At 37.7% G+C, this 20,125-nt stretch overlaps 1 protein-coding gene across 2 annotated transcripts in view; it reads right to left on the bottom strand.

Annotated features, from left to right (window-relative positions):
- Nucleotides 1–378: 378 nt before the first annotated feature.
- Nucleotides 379–20,125, bottom strand: part of LOC108706797 (GRAM domain-containing protein 2B) — a 37,853-nt gene continuing 18,106 nt past the window's right edge. The window contains exons 2-13 of one of the 2 annotated variants that reach the window (XM_041579839.1): nt 17,241–17,369; nt 15,671–15,752; nt 15,204–15,273; nt 14,454–14,557; nt 14,094–14,192; nt 13,008–13,079; nt 12,742–12,810; nt 12,054–12,120; nt 11,836–11,916; nt 8,169–8,268; nt 7,036–7,143; nt 379–1,662 (exon numbers count right to left, since the gene is read on the bottom strand). In XM_041579839.1, the coding sequence (XP_041435773.1) occupies nt 1,647–1,662; nt 7,036–7,143; nt 8,169–8,268; nt 11,836–11,916; nt 12,054–12,120; nt 12,742–12,810; nt 13,008–13,079; nt 14,094–14,192; nt 14,454–14,557; nt 15,204–15,273; nt 15,671–15,752; nt 17,241–17,369 (997 nt within the window). In that variant the 3' untranslated portion in view covers nt 379–1,646. Of the gene's footprint in view, nt 1,663–7,035; nt 7,144–8,168; nt 8,269–11,835; nt 11,917–12,047; nt 12,121–12,741; nt 12,811–13,007; nt 13,080–14,093; nt 14,193–14,453; nt 14,558–15,203; nt 15,274–15,670; nt 15,753–17,240; nt 17,370–20,125 lie in introns of both variants that reach the window. The other variant, XM_018243514.2, reaches the window with a different exon arrangement.

Genomic DNA, 20,125 nt, shown 5'->3' with positions numbered 1-20,125 from the left:
GCACAAACGGGATCCTTAAAGGAACAGTAACACCAAAAAATATAAGTGTTTTAAAGTAATGAAAATATCATGTACTGTTGCCCTGCCCTGTTAAAATTGATCTGTTTGCTTCAGAAACACTACTATAGTTCTTATAAACAAGCTGCTATGGAGCAATGGCGGAAATTGAAAAACGTCTATATGGCACAGGTTAACTCATGGATAACAGATAACACCATTAGACAGACAGAGCTTATTTGCTTTCTGCTGTGTAACCTGAGCCTTTTCTCCTTTGAATGGCTGCCCCGATTGCTACACAGCAGCTTATTTATATAAACAATAGTAGTGTTTCCTAAAGCAAACACATCTGTTTTACCAGTGCAGGTCAACACTGCATTATATTTTCATTACTTTAAAACACTTTTATTTTTTGACATTACTGTTCCTTTAACATCTTGTTAGGATTTCTGGCTGACATTTTCTTCTCCCATCTCCACCATTATGTGAGGTTTGCCCATAAAAAGCAAAACACAAAGAGAAATCTGTGGATCTATGATGTAGTGTAATTTGTGCTTTTTGGGTTTCTTCAGATGTTTCTACTTTCCATAGGGGTGTATGAATTGCAACTTACAAACTGCTGACTGGCTGGAAGCACTAAAACCTCACTGCTGGCATCTCAGCAGAACCATTTCAATTGGCTGTGCACCAGAGGAGGTGAATGCTAGTGATGAGAGGGTTTGCGCTAAACCTGTGGTTTGGGCAAGTTCTGGCTGGAAATGGGCAACCATTTTCAGGATAGGTGCAGGTTAGCATGGGTCATAACTGTAAATACATTAACTGTCTGGTGGGGAAGTGTTGCCCAGTGCTGGCCACTGATCACATCAAATTTCATCCAGTAGACAGCACTCGCTTTTCAATAAAACCATCTTTATTCTTATTTGGACAGCAACATCATGCATGATGTTGCTGTCCAAATAAGAATAAAGACGGTTTTATTGAAAAGGGAGTGCTGTCGACTGGATGAAATTTGTATACCTTGGAGCAGCCATTGTGAATAGGCTACTAGACGTGCACCCAATTATCAAATTTGGGCAGAAAAAGTAAGTGCGGTCTAATTTGCATTTTCACTGATCACATCAGACAGGGCTGGTTCAACTGGAAAAGTCTGACCCAGGCATCACTACTATTGAGCATGTAATTGCTAAATCTGACATTCTGCTAAAGCTGACGATAGGGCTTTTTTCCTTTAGATAAAACTCGAACACTGTGAATATAGGGCATATGTGTAATTAACACACACTTTGTCACAAAATTATGAACCCTGTATGTTAAAAATCAATGTATAATCTAGTTTCATAAACACAGGGGGCAGCAAGCACGGTCACATTTTGCTGTGCACCTCCCCTTTCCTCCTTTCAGATCACTTAACAATTAGATCACATTTTGATAATTCTCATTAATCCTGTTGGTGCTGCAGGAATAAAGTGCTAAGAACCTTTTTAATATCATTTTGGGGGGGCATCATCTCATCCTGACCCTTCAAATGATATAATCTGAATTGTAGAAGTATAATTTCAGCTCATCTTGGTAGAGCCTGTTCTTCACCTCTGGCCGGCAGAGATACAGAATGATACTTTACAAACTCTTGTACTTGTGCGCTTGTAACTTCAGCTATCTTGTAGCCTGCAAAAACACATACAGATGTACATTAAACCTCTGGGGATTTATTTACTAAAAGAGTGCTAAAGGAAAAAAAATGTACTATTTGCCATGTTCTTTACTTAAAATTCTAGTCTAGTGTAATTGAATATGCTACAATTAAAAACATTTTGCACTGGTCAGTAAATTGTGTACAGGTAGTTACTGGGTACTTCACTGCTGGCTGAAATATGATGTATGCCATAGACCTGACCAACAATCAGTAAAAAGTTGTACAACTGCAAACAAGAAACTTGTCTCCTTTAAAGGACCAGTAACATAGCCCAGAGCTTTACAGTTACCAATAAACGTATGCGTCTTTTCATTTTTTTATAATTAATTACTGCAGACCTCAGTCAGACATACCCGTTCGCTGGATTGCTTTTTATCTTTAAATTACAGCTTAGCTCCTGCGCTTGCTCCCTGACAAGCTGTAAATTAAAACCAGAGCGAGTGCAGGAGCTTCAAAGATTCACTGAGTGTCCTAGGAAGTAGGATCCCAATTGGAGAGAGAACGAATGAGGCGGGGGCAGAGAGGTCAGTGATGACGTACGGCTCCATCACATGACCGCAATGTTATCTCTACCAGGGAACACATCAGATTCTAGTGTGCATGCGCAGGGCACTGCTGCTAACTATTGCACATGCGTGTGCCCTATTCAGAGTGATTTTCGGACTGCAAACCGAGTATGATTTTACATACATGTTTAAACTTTTTTTTAAAATGATTGCAGCCCTTATATTGGGAAAGAAACTAATGAGGGAATGTTTGCTGTTAAATATATGTTCTGTTCATTGGCAACACTTAGAGATGAAGTTTATTTTTGACTTTCCTTCTCTTTTAAGAAATAATTTACCGAAACTCTGCTTCCGCTCCTCTTCAGAAAAGGCCACAGGGCGACGATCCAGCGTGTGGCGCCCAATTTCACCTACCTGGCTATCTCCTATAAGGAAGGCAGGGAGGAGAAATCGAGCGATGCACGATGGATCGCCCGATCACCTTTTCTGAAGAGGAGCGCAAGCGGAGTTTCGGTAAGTTATTTCTTAAAGGAGAACTAAAGTTAAAAAACAAATACAGCTCAGCGTATTGGCCAGTATGTTAAGATCTGCTTATAAGAAGATTTTCTACAAGTGAGTTTCCTTGTGAAATTATTCTGAAATCGAATTCCAAATTATTGCCAAGTAGATTGAAAGTATATCACATCCTACTCTTAATAACAATCCCTATCTCAAGGCATGCACATGCGCACAACCATTTCCATGTGCCCTGGGCATGTGCATTTTGGTCTCTGGTGTGCAAGATCACAGATGAACCAGGTCATGCATAAGCGATCATGAGTGACTGATCGCAGATGCGAGTGCAGGTGCGATCGTGCGATGAGTGTCTCACAGGCGTTGGTTTCAAATAAAAGGGCAATTCCTCTCTCTTAAAACCCACAAATGCTATCGGCAGGGGAGGCTTTAGCCCTTTTATTTGAAACCAACGCCTGTGAGACACTCATTATATCTGCTGTACTTATCACTAGGTAACACCTCTGCACTAATTCACATACACTACACCAATTACACTTCTCATTTAGCTCTTCCTTTTTCATTTTCTGTTCACATCTATACCCTCACCTGTACTTATGCTTATACTCACACACATACACACACAAGAGTGCACCTATATATATACAACTTTACTTTGCCTTTATTATAGTCTCTTCATTATCACATTTTTTTTTTTAAATGGGTGTGGTTTGGGCAGTCTCCCTTTTAAAAGCCGCATATGCAGGTGGCGGGGGAGGATCTAGTCCACAGATTGAAACCAAGCCTCTGGAGATTTTTACTCCAAGTAATGCTGTTAAAGGACATGTAAAGTATTTTTGTGGTGCCAGTCTGTATGCATAGAGCACCTTACCCTGACCCCAACCGCATCATTTTCGCACCCCCATTCAGATCCTACGTCCTGCACCGTCGCTTTGTGTGTAAATGCATTAAACTTTTCACCCGGCGGCCATTTTCCCTGCCCGGCGTCATCGCTTCTGGCTTCCTCTTCTAAATGCGCATGTGCGCATAGTCCCTTCTGCCTGGGCTTTCTCTGCGGTAGCCTTAACAAACAAAAACTTGATGACGCATGCTTCAGGTGTACTGAAGCAGAGAAAGGGCGCATGCTCCCCACGCCAAACGGCAAGGAGAATTCTGAAGGGAGGGGGAGAGGGAGCGAGCCAGCTGCCGATATGCAGACAGATCAAGGGAACGGAGCAGCCGCTCTATTAACTTCGCAGTGAACGCAGAGGCAGGTATTTAAAGATCACAGTGGGGCTTTTTACAGATAAGATTTTTGGCTGGGGGGTTGACATGTCCTTTAAGCAGAGAGGTATATGACCTTTTATATTTTGATTACAGGTAAACAAGTTAGGGAAGACCGCATGGGGTTTACCTTGACGTGGTATGGTGGCTTATCAAATTTATGATAATAACTTGTAACAAAAAACCCTGTTTTTCTTTTTTAAATACATGCGCTTGCATATTCATTTAATTATTTAGACAGGGGATTATTAATCTTAAATATGTTTTTATATGGCTTTAGGAGTGCACCCACAACCCCCCTTTTTCATATTAAAATATTACCACCTTTACCACCATTCACCTTAAAAAAAAGCATATTTGTGAAACGTGTGTCACGTTTCTATGCTCTTGTTACCCTGTTTTTGGTTTTAATTTAGCTACGGAGCAATTATTAATTTAAAAACTCTGGAATTGGCTTTAGAGGATTGGCTTGCTACAATTCACAGCTCAGCTCATATCACTTCTACCTCTCCCCTATAATGTTCACACTTGTGACACCTCTATTGTTCACATCCAAAAGCCCTGTACTGTTCACACCTGAGACCCAGACTGAAACTGCCCACATTGTTCACCTGTTCACACCTTATTCAAAATGCTAATGGAGCACTAGCACTGTGTCACTGTATGTAGTACAGACTGGTCCTGATTCCTGTCTGCTCTGTCTTCTATATGCTCCCTGTGTGTGTCATACTTTGGTATTTGTTCTGGGGGTTTGTTAGCAATTGAAAATTATTGTTAGTGGCCCCTAAGGTGTTTAATCATATGCTGGGATACTGTATTATACACAGGGGAGGAGGAGGCATATGGATTTAAGGGTATGTCTTATATGACTTAACTTTATTTCACATATGAGTGACATCCTTGCCAGGGCAGGCACATGGTAGTTTGTCACCCTAGGCAAGAGCTTCACTCAGTGACCCTTTCCTGCTTTACCATTTACCTCCTTACCATGATGGTTTTTAAATAAAGAGAGCAAGAACACAACACTTTTTCATTTATATTACTGTTCCTTATACCTGTACCAAGAAGCTCAGCAGCAATCCATCATACAGCCCTCCTGCAGCCATCATATTGTCCCCAATCTTTACCTGTGCCAGCAGCAGCCAAAAATAAATCTGATCACATCATATTGCCCCCAAGTATTTATGTACCTAGCAGCAACAGCAAACATATGGCCCCCAAATCTGTACCTGGCTGTGCCAGCAGGAAGCTTCACACTTTACAGTAATAGAAAGAAGTCTTCAGTTCAGTGCAACTGTGCAAGGCTGAGAGCAGCGAGAGTGAGCCACACCAAGCAGGCCGCCAGCTCTCTGCCTCTCTCTGTCACCCAACTGCATTAGTGACGTCATTGACGCGTGTATGCACGTCGCGGTGCACCGCATATAAGGAGCTATTACTTGCTGGCAAGAGGGAGAAGGGGAAGGAGATGGATTCCACCCGACTGGGTGGCCATGATTACTGAAACAAATTATTAAATAAACGCTTAAAAAAAACGAAAACATTTAAAAACTAAAAGAAATCCCCTTAAAAGTGCACCCCTCAATGATGGCACCCTAGACAGCTGCCTACCCCTAGTTCTGGCCCTGATCCCTGCAGTGAGCACCAACCATCTGTTTTTTTGGTGTGCTATTAATGTGGACATGGTCTTGCGGTAACATGGGTGTGGTTTAAAGTGGGTGTGGTCTAAAAACAGGGAGTGGCTAACACTGGCTTCCGTTATCAGCCCTTCACCACGTAGATTAGAAAAATTCCAGGCCCTCGCTACCATAGAAGTTGGACAGCACTGTGTTAATGTATTGTATATGATCTCTACGATTAATTGAGGATTAGATTATCAATAATTGTTTGCATTGCACTTTATTTTAGTTAATTCCATTCCAAGTGATGGATATGAAATGAACTAATTTATGCACTGTACATTAGAAATAATAATTTTTTTCCACCAAGTAATAATTCATATTTTAGATAGAATGAGTAATTCTCCGTTTTTGTTAATTAATTTTACTATCACAGATTAGTTCATTAGAGGTACTTACACGACAAAGACCTCTGTCTTAATTTATTGGTATTACATAAATTATTAACTACTGATCTTATAACTAATACATGTGTTTGATTGGTGAGGAGGAAGCCAAGGGTGACCGATATTTTAAACTAGTTTCTTGCAGGGTACATTTCTCTTTTTCTCTCTATAGAAAAATCTCTCTGTAAAATTAAAAAGGAAAAAATTTAAAATGGGTTGTTACATACTGGGGCAAATTTATTAAAATTAGAGGTTTAATTTTTTCCACAATTCGAGAAAATCATGGTACCATAACAGTTTGTGTTTAAAATGGTGGTTCATCTCTAAGTTAACTTTTAAGGTGGCCATACACGGGCAATTAAAGCTGCCGATATCGGTCGTTTGGACCGATTTGACAGCTTATCTGCCCGTGTATGTGGGCTTCCGACGGGTCTTCCCGATCGATATCTGGCCACGATATCGATCGGGAAGGTTGGATTTTTACCCGACTGACCAGTCGGAGCCGCTTGGCGCATCGTAATTCGATTGTTCGGCCATACGGCCGAACGTTCGAATTACCCCCAATATAGCCACGCAGTTTAGTGGCATATCGGGGAAAGATCCGCTCGTTTGGCGATGTCGCCAAACGAGCGGGTCTTGGAGTCTATGGCCACCTTTAGTATGTTATACAATGATCAATTCAAACCAACTTATCAATTAGTCTTCATTCATTTTTTTTTTAGTTTTTTAATTATTTGCCTTCTTCTGACTCTTTCCAGCTTTCAAATGGGGGTCAATGGCCCCATCTAAAAAGATCTGTATGGCTACAAATCTATTGTTATTGCCACTTTTTACTACTCATCAATCTATTCAAGCCTCTCCTATTCATATTCCAGTCTCTTGTTTAAATCTTGAACCCTAGCTGTCAGATTGCTGAAATTGCCCTTATATATAATCACTCTACAAATGTAAGCACTTGTTTAGATATATATATATATATATATGAAAGCATATGCACTGACCCTTGAATCTCTTCTCCTTTTGGCCATGCTCCCATAATGCTTAGCTGATTTTCCAACTCCATAATTCGCAAACCAATGTATCCTGATGAGACCAGTAAAAGCAAAACCCTAATTAAGAAAAGGAGATAAATGAGTGAAGGAAAAATGTGCATTTAGAGGCCTATAAAAATAAGAGAAACATATGACTAAGAGGTATGGGACCTATTATCCATAATGCGCGGGACCTGGGGCTTTCTGGATAAGGGATTTTTCTATAGTTTGGATTTCCATACATTAACTATACTTAAAATTTATTTAAACATCAAATAAAGCCAACAGCATTGATGGATGATTTATATTAGTTGGATCAAGTACAAAGTACTGTTTTATTATTACAGAGAAAAAGAAAAACAATTAAGAACATTTTATTTGGTTAAAAGTCTATGGTAGATGGCTCTCCCATTATTTGGAGCTTTCTGTATAACTGGTTTCTAGATAAAAGATTCCATATATGTACATCCATGTATTATATATAGGTGCTATTGAAAACAGTGTTTGTATATTGTTTTCTGTTTTCTGGTTCTGACTTTTAAAGGAACAGTACAATGTAAAAATAAAAACTGGATAAATAGGCTGTGCAAAATAAAAAAAAAAATGTTTCTTAAATAGTAACTGAGCCAAAAATGTAACCTATAAAGGCTGGATTGAGGGAATGTCTAATATAATTGCCAGAACCCAACTTCCAGCTTTTCAGCTCTATGTGGGTTAGGCAGCAACAAATACACGGGCAAATGGAAAAGTGACCCCCTAGCTTTTGCGCCTAGGCACGTGCCTCCTCTGCCTACCCCTAGTTCTGGCCCTGCCAATCAGTGGAAACCAAGAGAGCTGCCAACAGGAGCAGGAGGTAGTGTTCTGGCAGTTTAGTCTACCAAAGAAACATTTAAATAAACACAATAGGATTGTTTTGCTACCAATATGGATTTATTCTAGGTTAGTTATAATCAAATACTATACTTTTGTAGTACTACAGAGAAAGTGGAAATTAAAAACATTAGAATTAATTGCTTAAAATACAGTGGGAGATGGAGATCCCATACCTGTTAATAATTGTATTGAATGTATTAAAGTTGTCCTGACAAGGGAAAATTACTTACAACAGCATATAGACAATGAGGAGAATATTCACAGCGCTGGGTTCCACCCACTGAGTATGATTTGTGTAATCTAAATTTACTTTTTCTTGGCCAGCTTCACCTTAGGTTAAAACAGAATAAAGTAAAATGTAACTCCTCTCAATACTAACACTACAGTATCAGTGCATACATAAAGCATACATAATTTTTTCCCCTTTTACACCAAAATACATTTCTAATAATAGCATTTTTATATCAACTGAAGGGCTGACAGCTCCAGTCTTTCCATAAAGCATTATGCTCACAAGGTTCAAAGCTAAAAGGTATGTTTATCAAAAATCAAATTTTCAAAATTGTTCACTAAAAAACTCGAATGTTAACTTATTTTGTATAAAAAGTTGAATCTTGAAAACTAGATTGATTAAAAACATGAAAAAAAACTAGACCACAGTGAAACCACTCTTTTATCATCATTATTTTGTATAAAAAGTTGAATCTTGAAAACTGGATTGATTAAAAACATTAAAAACTAGACCACAGTGAAATCACTCTTATATCATCATTTTCAAACTACATTTTCTACAAACTTTTAAAAACATCTGAAAAGCTCAAATTTAAAAAAATCGCATACATTTTGCCTAGGACATCTCCCATTGACTTTTATATGAATATTCAGCTTTTATATGCTGAATTTTTCCAATCAGTTTTTAGATTTTTGGTGCTTATTAGGGAGGTTATTTATTAATGTTTGTATTTTTTTTTTTGGTGATTACATTTTCTGTGATAAAAATCATTCATTTGAAGAATGGTTTAAAATACTCACATTTTTGATATTTATCAAGCAGAAAAAACACAATGAACTCTAATGTAAAACTCTCCTAGGCAAAATGTAAACTATTTATGCAATTTGAGTTATTAAAATTTCTTTTCAGCCTACAACCCATTAAAAATGATGACTAAAATACCAATTTGAGTGTTGGTAATTTTGTTCACGGTTTTATTAGATTACTTGCATCTCTGTAAAAACTTGAACTTAAACATTGTCACCAAAGTATACAGCATTAGATCCAATAGCTAGGTAAGCTTTTGCTAAATATATCTGTGCTAGGGAGAACATAAGCTTTATATGTATTTTTTAGTTTTTATTGGTGTGTAGGCAGCTATCTCAGGTCAGTTTGGTTAGGTGCTTTCAGAAAGAGCCAGCACTACACATTGGAACTGCTTTCAGACAGGCTGTTGTTTCTTCTACTGGGAGGCAAATTCATGTGTTTTTTAAAATTCCCATAAATTCGAAATGCGACCAATCGAAATTTATTAATAAATTCAATTCATTTTCTCAGCTCGGGTGAATTGGATCGACCCGAAAATTCGAATCTAATTAGATTCGGATTAGAAAAACTCTATTCGAATTGGAAAAACTTGATTTGATTATTTTTCTCTGAAAAAAACTTGAACGTTAGGAAGGCTGCAAACATCACCAAATTGATCCCTGGACCTCTCACATTGACTTATACAGTAACTCGGCAGGTTTTAGGTGGCGAATAGTCGAATTTGAGTTCTTAAAGGGCCAGAATATGGTAAATCTAGAAATTAGAATTCAAATTAAAACTTGAATCCAGTTTGGATAATTCACAATTAGAATTTGAGAGTTTTGACCAAAAAAAAAAACAATTGGAAAATTTGAATTCAAATTTTCACTTTGACCATTAATAAATCTGCCCCACAGTGTAACTGTAGTAAGGAGTGAGGAGTCACAACTTGGGTTAGCTGGACTTAGTTTTTTTTTCATTGAGTGCTGTTATAATGTCTACCACTAGGTGGGGAATTGGAGCATTTTTAACAATGATGATATCAGGGAACTGTTATCTGGTTACCTTTTCATTGTTCTGCTGATGGGCTGCTAAGGAGAAGGGGGGGGATGATATCACTCCAACTTGCACTGCAGTCATAAAGAGTGACTGAGTTTAGAGCACAGGTCACATACAGTAGGGGACACTTGCAGACAACATGTCTAACTCATGTAGGATTTCAAAATTACCGTAAATATAATAAAATGTATTTGCTCTTTTGGAAAAAAAGATTTCAATGCAGAATTCTGCTGGAGGTGTGCTCTTAAAGGATTTGTTTATTATAAAAATATAAACTGGGTAAATAGATAGGCTGTGCAAAATAAAAATGTTTCTAATATAGTTAGTTAGGCAAAAATATATGTATAAAGGCTGGAGTGACTGGATGTCTAACATAACATAACAGAACACTACTTCCTGATTTTCAGCTCTCTTGGTTTCCACTGACTGGTTACCCTGGTGACCAAGCAGTAACCAATAAGTGACTTGAGAGGGGCCACATGGGCCATAATGGTTGCTTATGAATCTGAGCTGAATGCTGAGGATCAATTGCTAACTCACTGAACAGTTCTGTCCCTTGTGGCCCCCCTTCAAGTCGCTGACTAGCTCAGAGTTAGTGAGCTGATAAGCAGGAAGTTGGATTCTGGCTATTATGTTACATATCCAGTCTTAGATTAAATTTTTGGCTAACTAACTATATTCGATTTTTTTTTTATTTATTTAGCCAATTTTTATTTTTACTTTGAACTGTTCCTTTAACTGATGCATTTTGAAAAAAACTGTTTTCCCTTTTATGTAAATGTATTTAGGAGGTCAAGGTATTAGGCCAATGGCACATGTTGCAGTTTCCCTGCCTGAATATAAATGCGAGCAGAGAAAAAGCTGATCTGCTCTCATGTCTCATCGAATCATTTCTGTATCTACACTGAAAGGCACATGTGTTAACAGGTCAGGCAGGTGTGGGTTAAAATTTGGGTGACCATTGCTGGTTTGGGTTGGGGGTGGGTCAAACTAGGGAGGAACACCCCTCTGCCATACCTCCCAACTGTCCCTTTTTCGGGACTGTCCTCTTTTGACAGCTCATCCTGCAGTCCCTCATTTGTACTGGAAAGTCCCTATTTTCTCTGCACTGAACAGCCAGAAAAAGAAACAAAGTTTCTAACTTAATTGGCTTTTAGCAGAGAACACAGAACAGCTAACAGTTGCAAATAAGATACTTTGTAACAATTTTGAGACACAAAAAATACAGTTTAGATAAGGAGAAATATTTTCAAACTTTCATAACCTGCCAAATTTTGTAAAATGAACATGGTAATTAGGGGGTGTGGCCACAAAAGGGGGCGTGGTCACACATTTTCGCTGTTCTACACGAAAGAAACATTTTTTGTCCCTCTTTTTACTTCCAAAATGTTTGGAGGTATGCCCTCTGCTTCTGAAGATTCCTTTGGAACCAGAGGAGCATGCACAAGTAGTGTATGGAGCAGGAGGACATGGATTTGGGTTGGGTGCAGGTCCTACAATGGCAATATTTGTCAGGTTAGGGTTGGGTGCAGGTTAAGAGTTTTAAGCTACGGCCGGGTGCAGGTTGAGTTGTTGCTGACCCTCACAACCCTAGTGTGCAGTCACACACGATTTAACATGATAAATGAATACTCTCATGTTTCCTTGCTGAAATCTGCTCAGAGTGTGTCTATACACAATGTCAGTACAGATACAGGTGTGAACTGTTAAGATCAGCTGTTTCCCTCCCCGTATTTACATGTAGGCAGAGAACCAGACACATGCGGCATAAGCCTTAGGGTTTGTTAATAAGGTATGAATGAGAAAATGGGTCCACATACCTTTAATCCAAGGGTTTAAGGTAACTGCATCCACTTCACTAGAACCGGATCTCACCAGGATTTGAGTCTCAAAATGAACATCTGCAATAAAAAACAAAACTTGATTTTGGTGAATCTGTATCAGACAGCCTGTCTGTAAATTACTTGCTATAGGCAAACATGCGTGCCAGTTTTTGTATTTGTGCATCTTTATATTCATATTGCGCACTAACCTGTACCTGTAGTGCAAATATCTGTGCTGTCCGATTCCTGTTGGTTCTGATCAATATCGGAGTGGCTAGAATTCTACAAGAAAATGCAGAATTTGGTCAACAAGACTGGGACCACAAAAAGTTGTCAGAATGTTAAAATAGGGAAAAATCATGACTAAATAAGTGTGTAATTTCTTTTTCAAGTAAGTTATAGCAATCCATGTTTCCACAATGTGCTTAAGGAGCCCTGGCATGTTTTAATAACCAGCAATACAATGCAGAAAACATGTTTCTTTAACATGCTATTACCAAGGTAACATTCCCATTTATTTCAAGGTTTGTTTCAGCACACATGAGTAGAACACAAATTATTTAGGTTGCTTTTAAAGTGCCAGTAATAACAAAAAGTTATTATAAAAATATAAAAAGATAAAGTTGTATAAAAATATTTTTTTTATATTTAAAAGGTATATCTGCTTGTTTAGCACCTGCAAATAAATTACATATTGGCAACAAAAGTCTTATTTTATATAACAGTGTATTGAAAGTATTTAATGAGCACTATACACATATATAGAACCCTTTTCAATATGAGCAAATTATTTTTGTTGTTACTGGCCTTTTTAATGGCTGAAGAATTCCATAAGGGGGTAATTACAGCAAGGAAATTACACTGTAGTAGTAGTAGTACCAACTAAGACTTGCGATAACTTACCAAAACCTTGCTTTGCTCAAAACTTGCCTCTGCCGAGTATGAAAAGGGGGTGCTGCAAGCACTGCCATCCTTAAGTTCGGAAGTAAAAAAGAAGTCAATAAAATGTCTAAGACGGCAAGGCATATTTTAGTAATTCTTGTTATTTTTCACATATTGTATGGAATCATTAATATCAAAATGTATGCCATATAAATACAAAGCAGGAAGACTCCAGCCTACTTGACAGGTGAAAACAAGCAACGTAGCATTGCAATAAGGATACATACCTGCAAGTTGCTGCATACTGCATGGACAGCTTGATAACAAAGTTCTCTATTCCGTAGAGATCCAAAAAGATACTGGGAGGAAAAAGAGAGAGAAATGTGGCATTTTTAAATATTGTAAAATTTGTATTAATATTGTAAAATTACAATCACACAAGATTTGTATATCATGGTGTATGTACAACTGTATGTTATAGAAGTCTGTTTGAGTGTTTGAAAAATAAATCTTTAAGAAGAAAGAAAGAAATCTTAATGGACATGTTTTACATTTGAACATACAAATATATCTATGCCACTCATTACCCTGGCTGCTCTAATGCTTTATTTACCAGTAGGTCCTTCCAACAGACACAAAGAAAAATCCATTCAGATTAGAAGAAAGGAAATTCTGTCTTAATATTCTAAAAGGGTTTTTAATACAGTGAGAGCTGCCAAGTTCCATATACCAGATAAAAGTGAGAAAATCAGAAAATGTGGCCTTACTAAAAAACTGAACTAAACTGTGACTTTTCTACATTAACTTAGTAAACATTTAAGAAACCTATATGTGTCAGCCACAAATTTTTATTGAGCGAGCTATCTTTGTCACTCCAGAGTGAATCTTGAAACTTGCCTGTGCAGAAACCAGTTGCTCCTTTTCTATATTTGCCTTCTATTGGGAACATCCCCTTGGCAGTCCTTGTTGAGTTATCACATACAAAACCATGGAAGCACTTTAGCCATACAGGCCATGAATTAGTTGGGCATTTTTGACAATTTCGACTGTTAAGTCCTGATCATCAGGGCATGTTTGGCGCCTCTAGCAGGGATGGTAGTTACGCCTCATTTAGCTGGGTTAAGGGCAGGAAAAGATTATAATACAGTGTCCTCTGTTTGGATTAGTACAGAGTACTGCATTTACAAATTGCATTACTTTATGATTAACTGATAACATAAAGGGAAAAATACAAATATTTAGCACACAACAACATACTAAAAACCACATGCTATACTTACTGTTAAAACTATTTCCACACTAACAAATCTTCCCCACTGTCTACAACACATGTTTAACCTTAGGCTCTTCAATGACTACAAAAAAGTGCTCACCTTTTCTCCTTCTACAGTTCTTACACTGAGAGCATTGGGTACTAGTAGAGCTGTATTTGCCTTTTTCAGAACAATGACTGAATTGACAGGAATTAATACCTTGAGAAATTGAAAGGAGGAAATTACACTGGTTATTTAATTCCATTTGGCTGTTCTGGTACGAATCCATGCAATGGACATATATACATTTCACACACCCTAACTTTCAGTAGCAATGGAAAATCAGGGTACTATACAGCTGCTAGGTAAAAATATAAACATTTAGCAGTAGTGCATATAGTGCAATGTGCCTTTGTAAACTTTTTTTAAATCTCAATGCATTTAAAAAATGGTTTTATATCTTTGTTTCTTACTACTTACCTTAATCTCCTTCCGCAGCATGTTGCAATAGAAAGCTAGGTGGTTGGAGGAAATATAGAGTCTACCTTGGTACAGGACTTCCCGCTGGAGGGCACAAGAGAAGCCTGTAGATAGAGAGCAAAAAGCCTGAGATCGGTGGATCTTAAAGGAAAACTATACCCCCAAAATGAATACTTAAGCAACAGATAGTTTATATCAAATTGAATGACATATTAAAGAATCTTACCAAACTGGAATATATATTTACATAAATATTGCCCTTTTACATCTCTTGCCTTGAACCACCATTTCGTGACTCTATCTGTGCTGCCTCAGAGATCACCTGACCAGAAATACTATAACACTAACTGTAACAGGAAGAAGTGAGGAAGCAAAAGGCAGAACTCTGTCTGTTAATTGGCTCATGTGACCTTACATGTGGTTTGTATGTGTGCACAGTGAATCTTACGATCTCAGGGGGCGGCCCTTATTTTTTAAAATGGCAATTTTCTATTTATGATTACCCAATGGCACATACTACTAAAAAAGTATATTATTATGATAATGGTTCATTTACATGAAGCAGGGTTTTACACATGAGCTGTTTTACTCATTATCTTTTTATAGAGACCTACATTGTTTGGGGGGTATAGTTTTCCTTTAAGAACTAATCACAAGGAAAAGTGACTAGATTAGACTAGAGCTAAACAGGGCAGGGGAAGGGTTCCAGTAAGGTGGTATAGTGATAATGCAGTGTTCAGTGTATCTTACTGTCTTTTAGTTCCTCCTCCTTGGTGACATCTTGAAATATCCTGTGGAAAGTGATATTGTGCTTTGGTAACTAAGGGAAAATGGAAATTAGAAGTAGGATTAAAAAAAAGGAGAAGAAAGTAAAGATGAAAATAAATTATTTTTAAATAGTGAAAGGAATACAACAACAGATTTTAAACCTATCCAAACCTAATTGCCCATTTCAAAAGTAAACCCTGGTTCAACTAGCTCCTGTTACTGACCTGAGTCAATCAGCAACACATAGCTATAAAACGCACTTAGCAGTGATACTGGACTTTAGGAGTAGAACAAAAGCTTGGAGAGAAAGGCAGGGAACTTTTTTTTGAATGGGCTATGAACTTTAGGTTTTTCTAGACATAGTTCACATTCATGTTTCTATCTACCTGAACTTTCCATACTCTGACTTCCCCTCCCAAGCCACCATGTTCACCAAAGCCCCATCTTACATTGGTAGTAATGGATCTGCGTCTTTCCACTGAAGAGCTTTGATCAGATTTTAGAGATGAGGGTGGGTCATATGTTTTTGATCTGGAAAAAGTATTATAGCTGGTGTAAAATGAAGGTTTCAGAAGGTAAGGCAAAGTTAAAAAATTCACATAGTTGGAAGTTAAAGGAGACAAATGTAAATAAAAGAAACAATTACATTTAAACTAAAGGAATTTAGAGCAATTCTTACATCAAAATTAAAGGAGTATACGAACTTTAGAACAGATTAAATTGCATTTCATATACAAATCAAAGTGTATTATCCTTTTGTGCTTCACTCGTGACTAGTGCAAGGTGAAGGATATGCTTTATTTCTTTCACATTTACAGTCCAAACGAAACCACTAAACTTTTCAAAGACTATAGGTATCATTTATGACAGTAAGTACAGTGTGCAAATTATATTTCTGTTTGTTTCTTTTTACGGCATCCTTCTGGGTTAGGGATTATTTCTGTCAGACTAATGCTTTGGTTTTAGCAATCTCTCCCAAAACTTTTTTCAAGAGATGCAGTCATGCAGGGAGGTGACCAAAATATGGCTTAAGGTACATAACTAGTGCCTTGATCCATTCCCACTCCTCAAACCAAAACTTGGACCAAGTTAAATTCATATTTTTAGGTACACATCTTTTCATTCTCTTTATTAATCAGGGGATTCCTTAATCATCTCGTAATCTTTCCCTCTTAGGCCAAAACTGCCTCTCCCTACCTTCAGATCTCTTTGGAGATTCCACCTTCTTCCACAACAGGACATAGAATGGCTACATTTTCCTTATCCTTAGGGTAAACCAATGATCACTCTTACCTACTAATACAGTTAGGTCCATAAATATTTGGAAATAGACAATTTTTTTCTAATTTTGGCTTTGTGCATTACCAGAATTAATTTTAAATGAAACAACTCAGATGCAGTTGAACTGCAGCCTTTCAACTTTAATTCAATGGGTTGAACAAAATGATTGCATAAAAATGTGAGGAACGTTGAAGTATTTACATTGCTGAATTGACAGCACATACACAACCAGTGCAATAACATGTGGGGTGTGTGGGTGTGCAGCAATAACCTGAATTTGATAACTCTGTCGCACTCAAACAAGGAGGGACAAGAACTCCTGTAATTACCAGGCGTCGTTTTTTGCTGCTCCTGATAAAGTACTTCATGGTAGAAGCAGCCCTGTATTTTTCCTGATTCAATCACCATCTTCAAATGCACTATGTTCTTCTATGTTCTTCTGATCTCTTCTTTTATACATTTAGAGAATCTCCAATCTTCTCCTTTCAGTTCACTTTCAAAACTACATGATAAGAGCGCTGCATATACACAATATTCACATAGTAAGATTTTGCCTTACAAATGCAAATAATTTCCAAAGCCTTTAACTTTGATGCCTTTTCTGCCTGCTTCAAGTTCTCACAGTCACATTTCTTTCTTTCAAAATATGGTCATATATTTGCTTTTGTGTCTCTGAATACTTTATACATCGTATGTCTACTATTCTAACCCCTTTCTTTTTCTATTTCACAATCTCACCTGGTCAAGGTTCCTCTTTCTCCCACATCTTCATGAAGGGGTTCCTCTAAACTGAATGACTTTAACTCTGCAAGACGTTTTTTACTCCTTTTCTGTCGGACAGAGCCCAAAACTGAATCTGAAGAAACACTGGGAAGTATAAATATACACATCAGTAAAGAAAGTATATGACCGTACAGTACATTTTCTTTAACATAAAGGAGCAGGAAAAAAGGCTATTAAACCTTATATTTAATAGGGCAAATGTACCTTTAGTGTAAAACGAAAAGGACCACATGCTGCCCCCAGCACACCCCTCATAGTAACATAGTTAGATCGGGTTGAAAAAAGACCAAAGTTTATCAACTTCAACCCCTCCAGCATCCATACATACACACACTGACCCCTCCATACACTTACATAAACGATACATACCTATACTTTACTATAGATTTTAGTATCATAACAGCCTTTGATATTATGCTTGTCCAATAAATCATCCAAGCCACTCTTAACGGCATTAACAGAATCAGCCATCGCACCATCATCTGGCAGTGCATTCCACAACCTCACTGACCTCACTGTGAAGAACCACCTACGCTGCTTCAAATGAAAGTTATTTTTCTCTTGTCTTAAAGGGTGGCCTCTGGTGTGGTGATCCTCTTTATGGGTAGAAAGGTCCCCTGCTATTTGTCTATAATGTCCTTTAATATTCTTGTTAAGGGTAATCATGTCACCTTTCAATCGTCTTTTTTCCATAGAAAAGACTTAAGGGAGTGATATGATAACTATGTATAAATATATAAGGGGATAATAATCTCTCTAATGCTTTATTTATTCCAGCTGACACAAGGTCACTCATTCCGATTAGAAGAAAGGAGGTTCTGTCTAAATATTCGGAAGGGGTATTTTTAACAGGGAGAGCTGTGAAGATGTGGAATTCTCTCCCTGAATCAGTCGTACAGGCTGATACATTAGATAGTAGCTTTAAGCAGGAGTTGGATGGCTTTTTAGCAAGTGAGGGAATACAGGGTCATGGAAGAAAGCTCATAGTACAAGCTGATCCAGGGACTAGTCCAATTGCCATTATGGAGTCAGGAAGGAATTTCCCCCCCCCCCCCCTGAGGCAAATTGGAGAGGCCCCAAATGGGGTTTTTCGTCTTCCTCTTGATCAGCTAGCAGTTAGGCAGGTTAAAATTGTTGAAAGGTTGAACTAGATGGACGTGTCTTCCATTCTTCTAACCAGTTTCATGGGGGGGGGGTAGATGTTTGCATTCCTGTTCCTAAGGTGCTACAGTCAGGTTGCAAAAGTTTAAAAAGTTGGATTGTGCCCTGCACTTTTTAATGGGTCCTCTGACAAGAGGCAAGAGGTGTAAAAGGACAATATTTACTTAAATATGTATACCAGTTTGGTAAGATTATTTAATATGTCACTTAATTTGATATAAACTATCTTTTAAGTATTAAATTTGGGGGTATAGTTTTTCTTTAAGAAATAGAAGAACTGGACTCCCTCAGAATTGGAAAAAGTAATTGTAGACTTGAATTCACAAGTGAAGTTCAAGTGAAAGTGATAACTTTATCAAGGATAAACAGACAACTAGTACAGATGATTTCTCTGCATTTCTGTTGGAGATGCAACACATGCATTATGTTGGACTCATCAAAACAGTTTTTGATGAGTTTTTGCATGTTTTGTTTCCTTGGGTGATTTTTGTTATTAGTTTCATATTTTTCGTAACTTAATTGTTATTTTGTGCTTTTAATCAGACACTGAGACCTGTGTAATCTGTGTAAAAGGCATATGAAACTGCAACTTACTTAAGTAAGTTAGCACAGGCTAACTTAATTTACACATTACTACAGGGCATTAATATGCATATATACAGTACTGAAAGATATAGGAGATGGTTTAGGAACATGAATGCTAAATTGTGCTAGTGCAGTTTTCCATAGCAACTGACAAGAGCTTTGGTTTGATTTTAGAGCCTGCACACAAATGTTGAGTGGTTGCTAATGGCAACTACATTAATGCAATTTACCACTTATGTAAATAAGCCCTATAAAGTGCTATACAAAACACATGAAGAAAAGCATTTAAGCACTGTTTAGTATAGTCCACTATAAAGTCCTAAAAGCTACTGTGAGACACAAATGACTGCAGCACTTTGGCAGGCTACAGATTGAGTGGATGCTGAAGAAATAGGTACAGGCAGGATAGGTTGTGTTATATGGGGTAGGGTGGGCCCCAGGGTCACAGAAGGGTCACAGGATCTTCTATTTTAAAAGTATGACAGTGAGCAGGACATAGGCAAAATGACAAGCAGCCCTACTGTGCCTCATGCTTATTGCTGTGGTGCAATATATATTCATAACAGTTGCCCTCCCCTTGCTACAAATATCCAGGCAAGCACATAGGCATTGATGCCCCAAATATCACATTAGTCTGCCTTCAAACTAACTTGGGTACTTCTTAAGGGGGCAGCCCACCAGATCTGTTATTTGAATCAGAGCCAGGTTAACGCAGAAGGGTGCGCATAGTAAGCCTTTTTGCAACTCTCCCCTCAGCCTCTCTCGCAACGCATACCTACACACTCTTGACAAATCAAATAATCCATTTTTAAAAATGTATTTCATTTTTCTCTGTAATAATAAAAGAGTACAATGTATTTGATCCCAACTAAGATATAATTCATCCTTATTGTAAGCAAAACCAGCCAATTGGGTAGTTTTTTTGTTTATGTGATTTCCTGGCACATTAAAGGTATGAAGGTCCAAATTACAGAAAGATCCGTTATCCGGACACCCCAATGTACCAAGCATTCTGGATAACAGGTCCCATACTTGTACTAACAAAATACAGGCAAACGCTGTGCATTAAAGGGGTTGTTCACCTTTGAGATAAA

The sequence above is a fragment of the Xenopus laevis genome, chromosome 1S, assembly GCF_017654675.1.
Source record: "Xenopus laevis strain J_2021 chromosome 1S, Xenopus_laevis_v10.1, whole genome shotgun sequence".
Lineage (NCBI taxonomy): Eukaryota > Metazoa > Chordata > Amphibia > Anura > Pipidae > Xenopus > Xenopus laevis.
The sequence above is the reverse complement of the archived record's forward strand: the minus strand, read 5'-3'. Positions and strand labels throughout refer to the sequence as shown.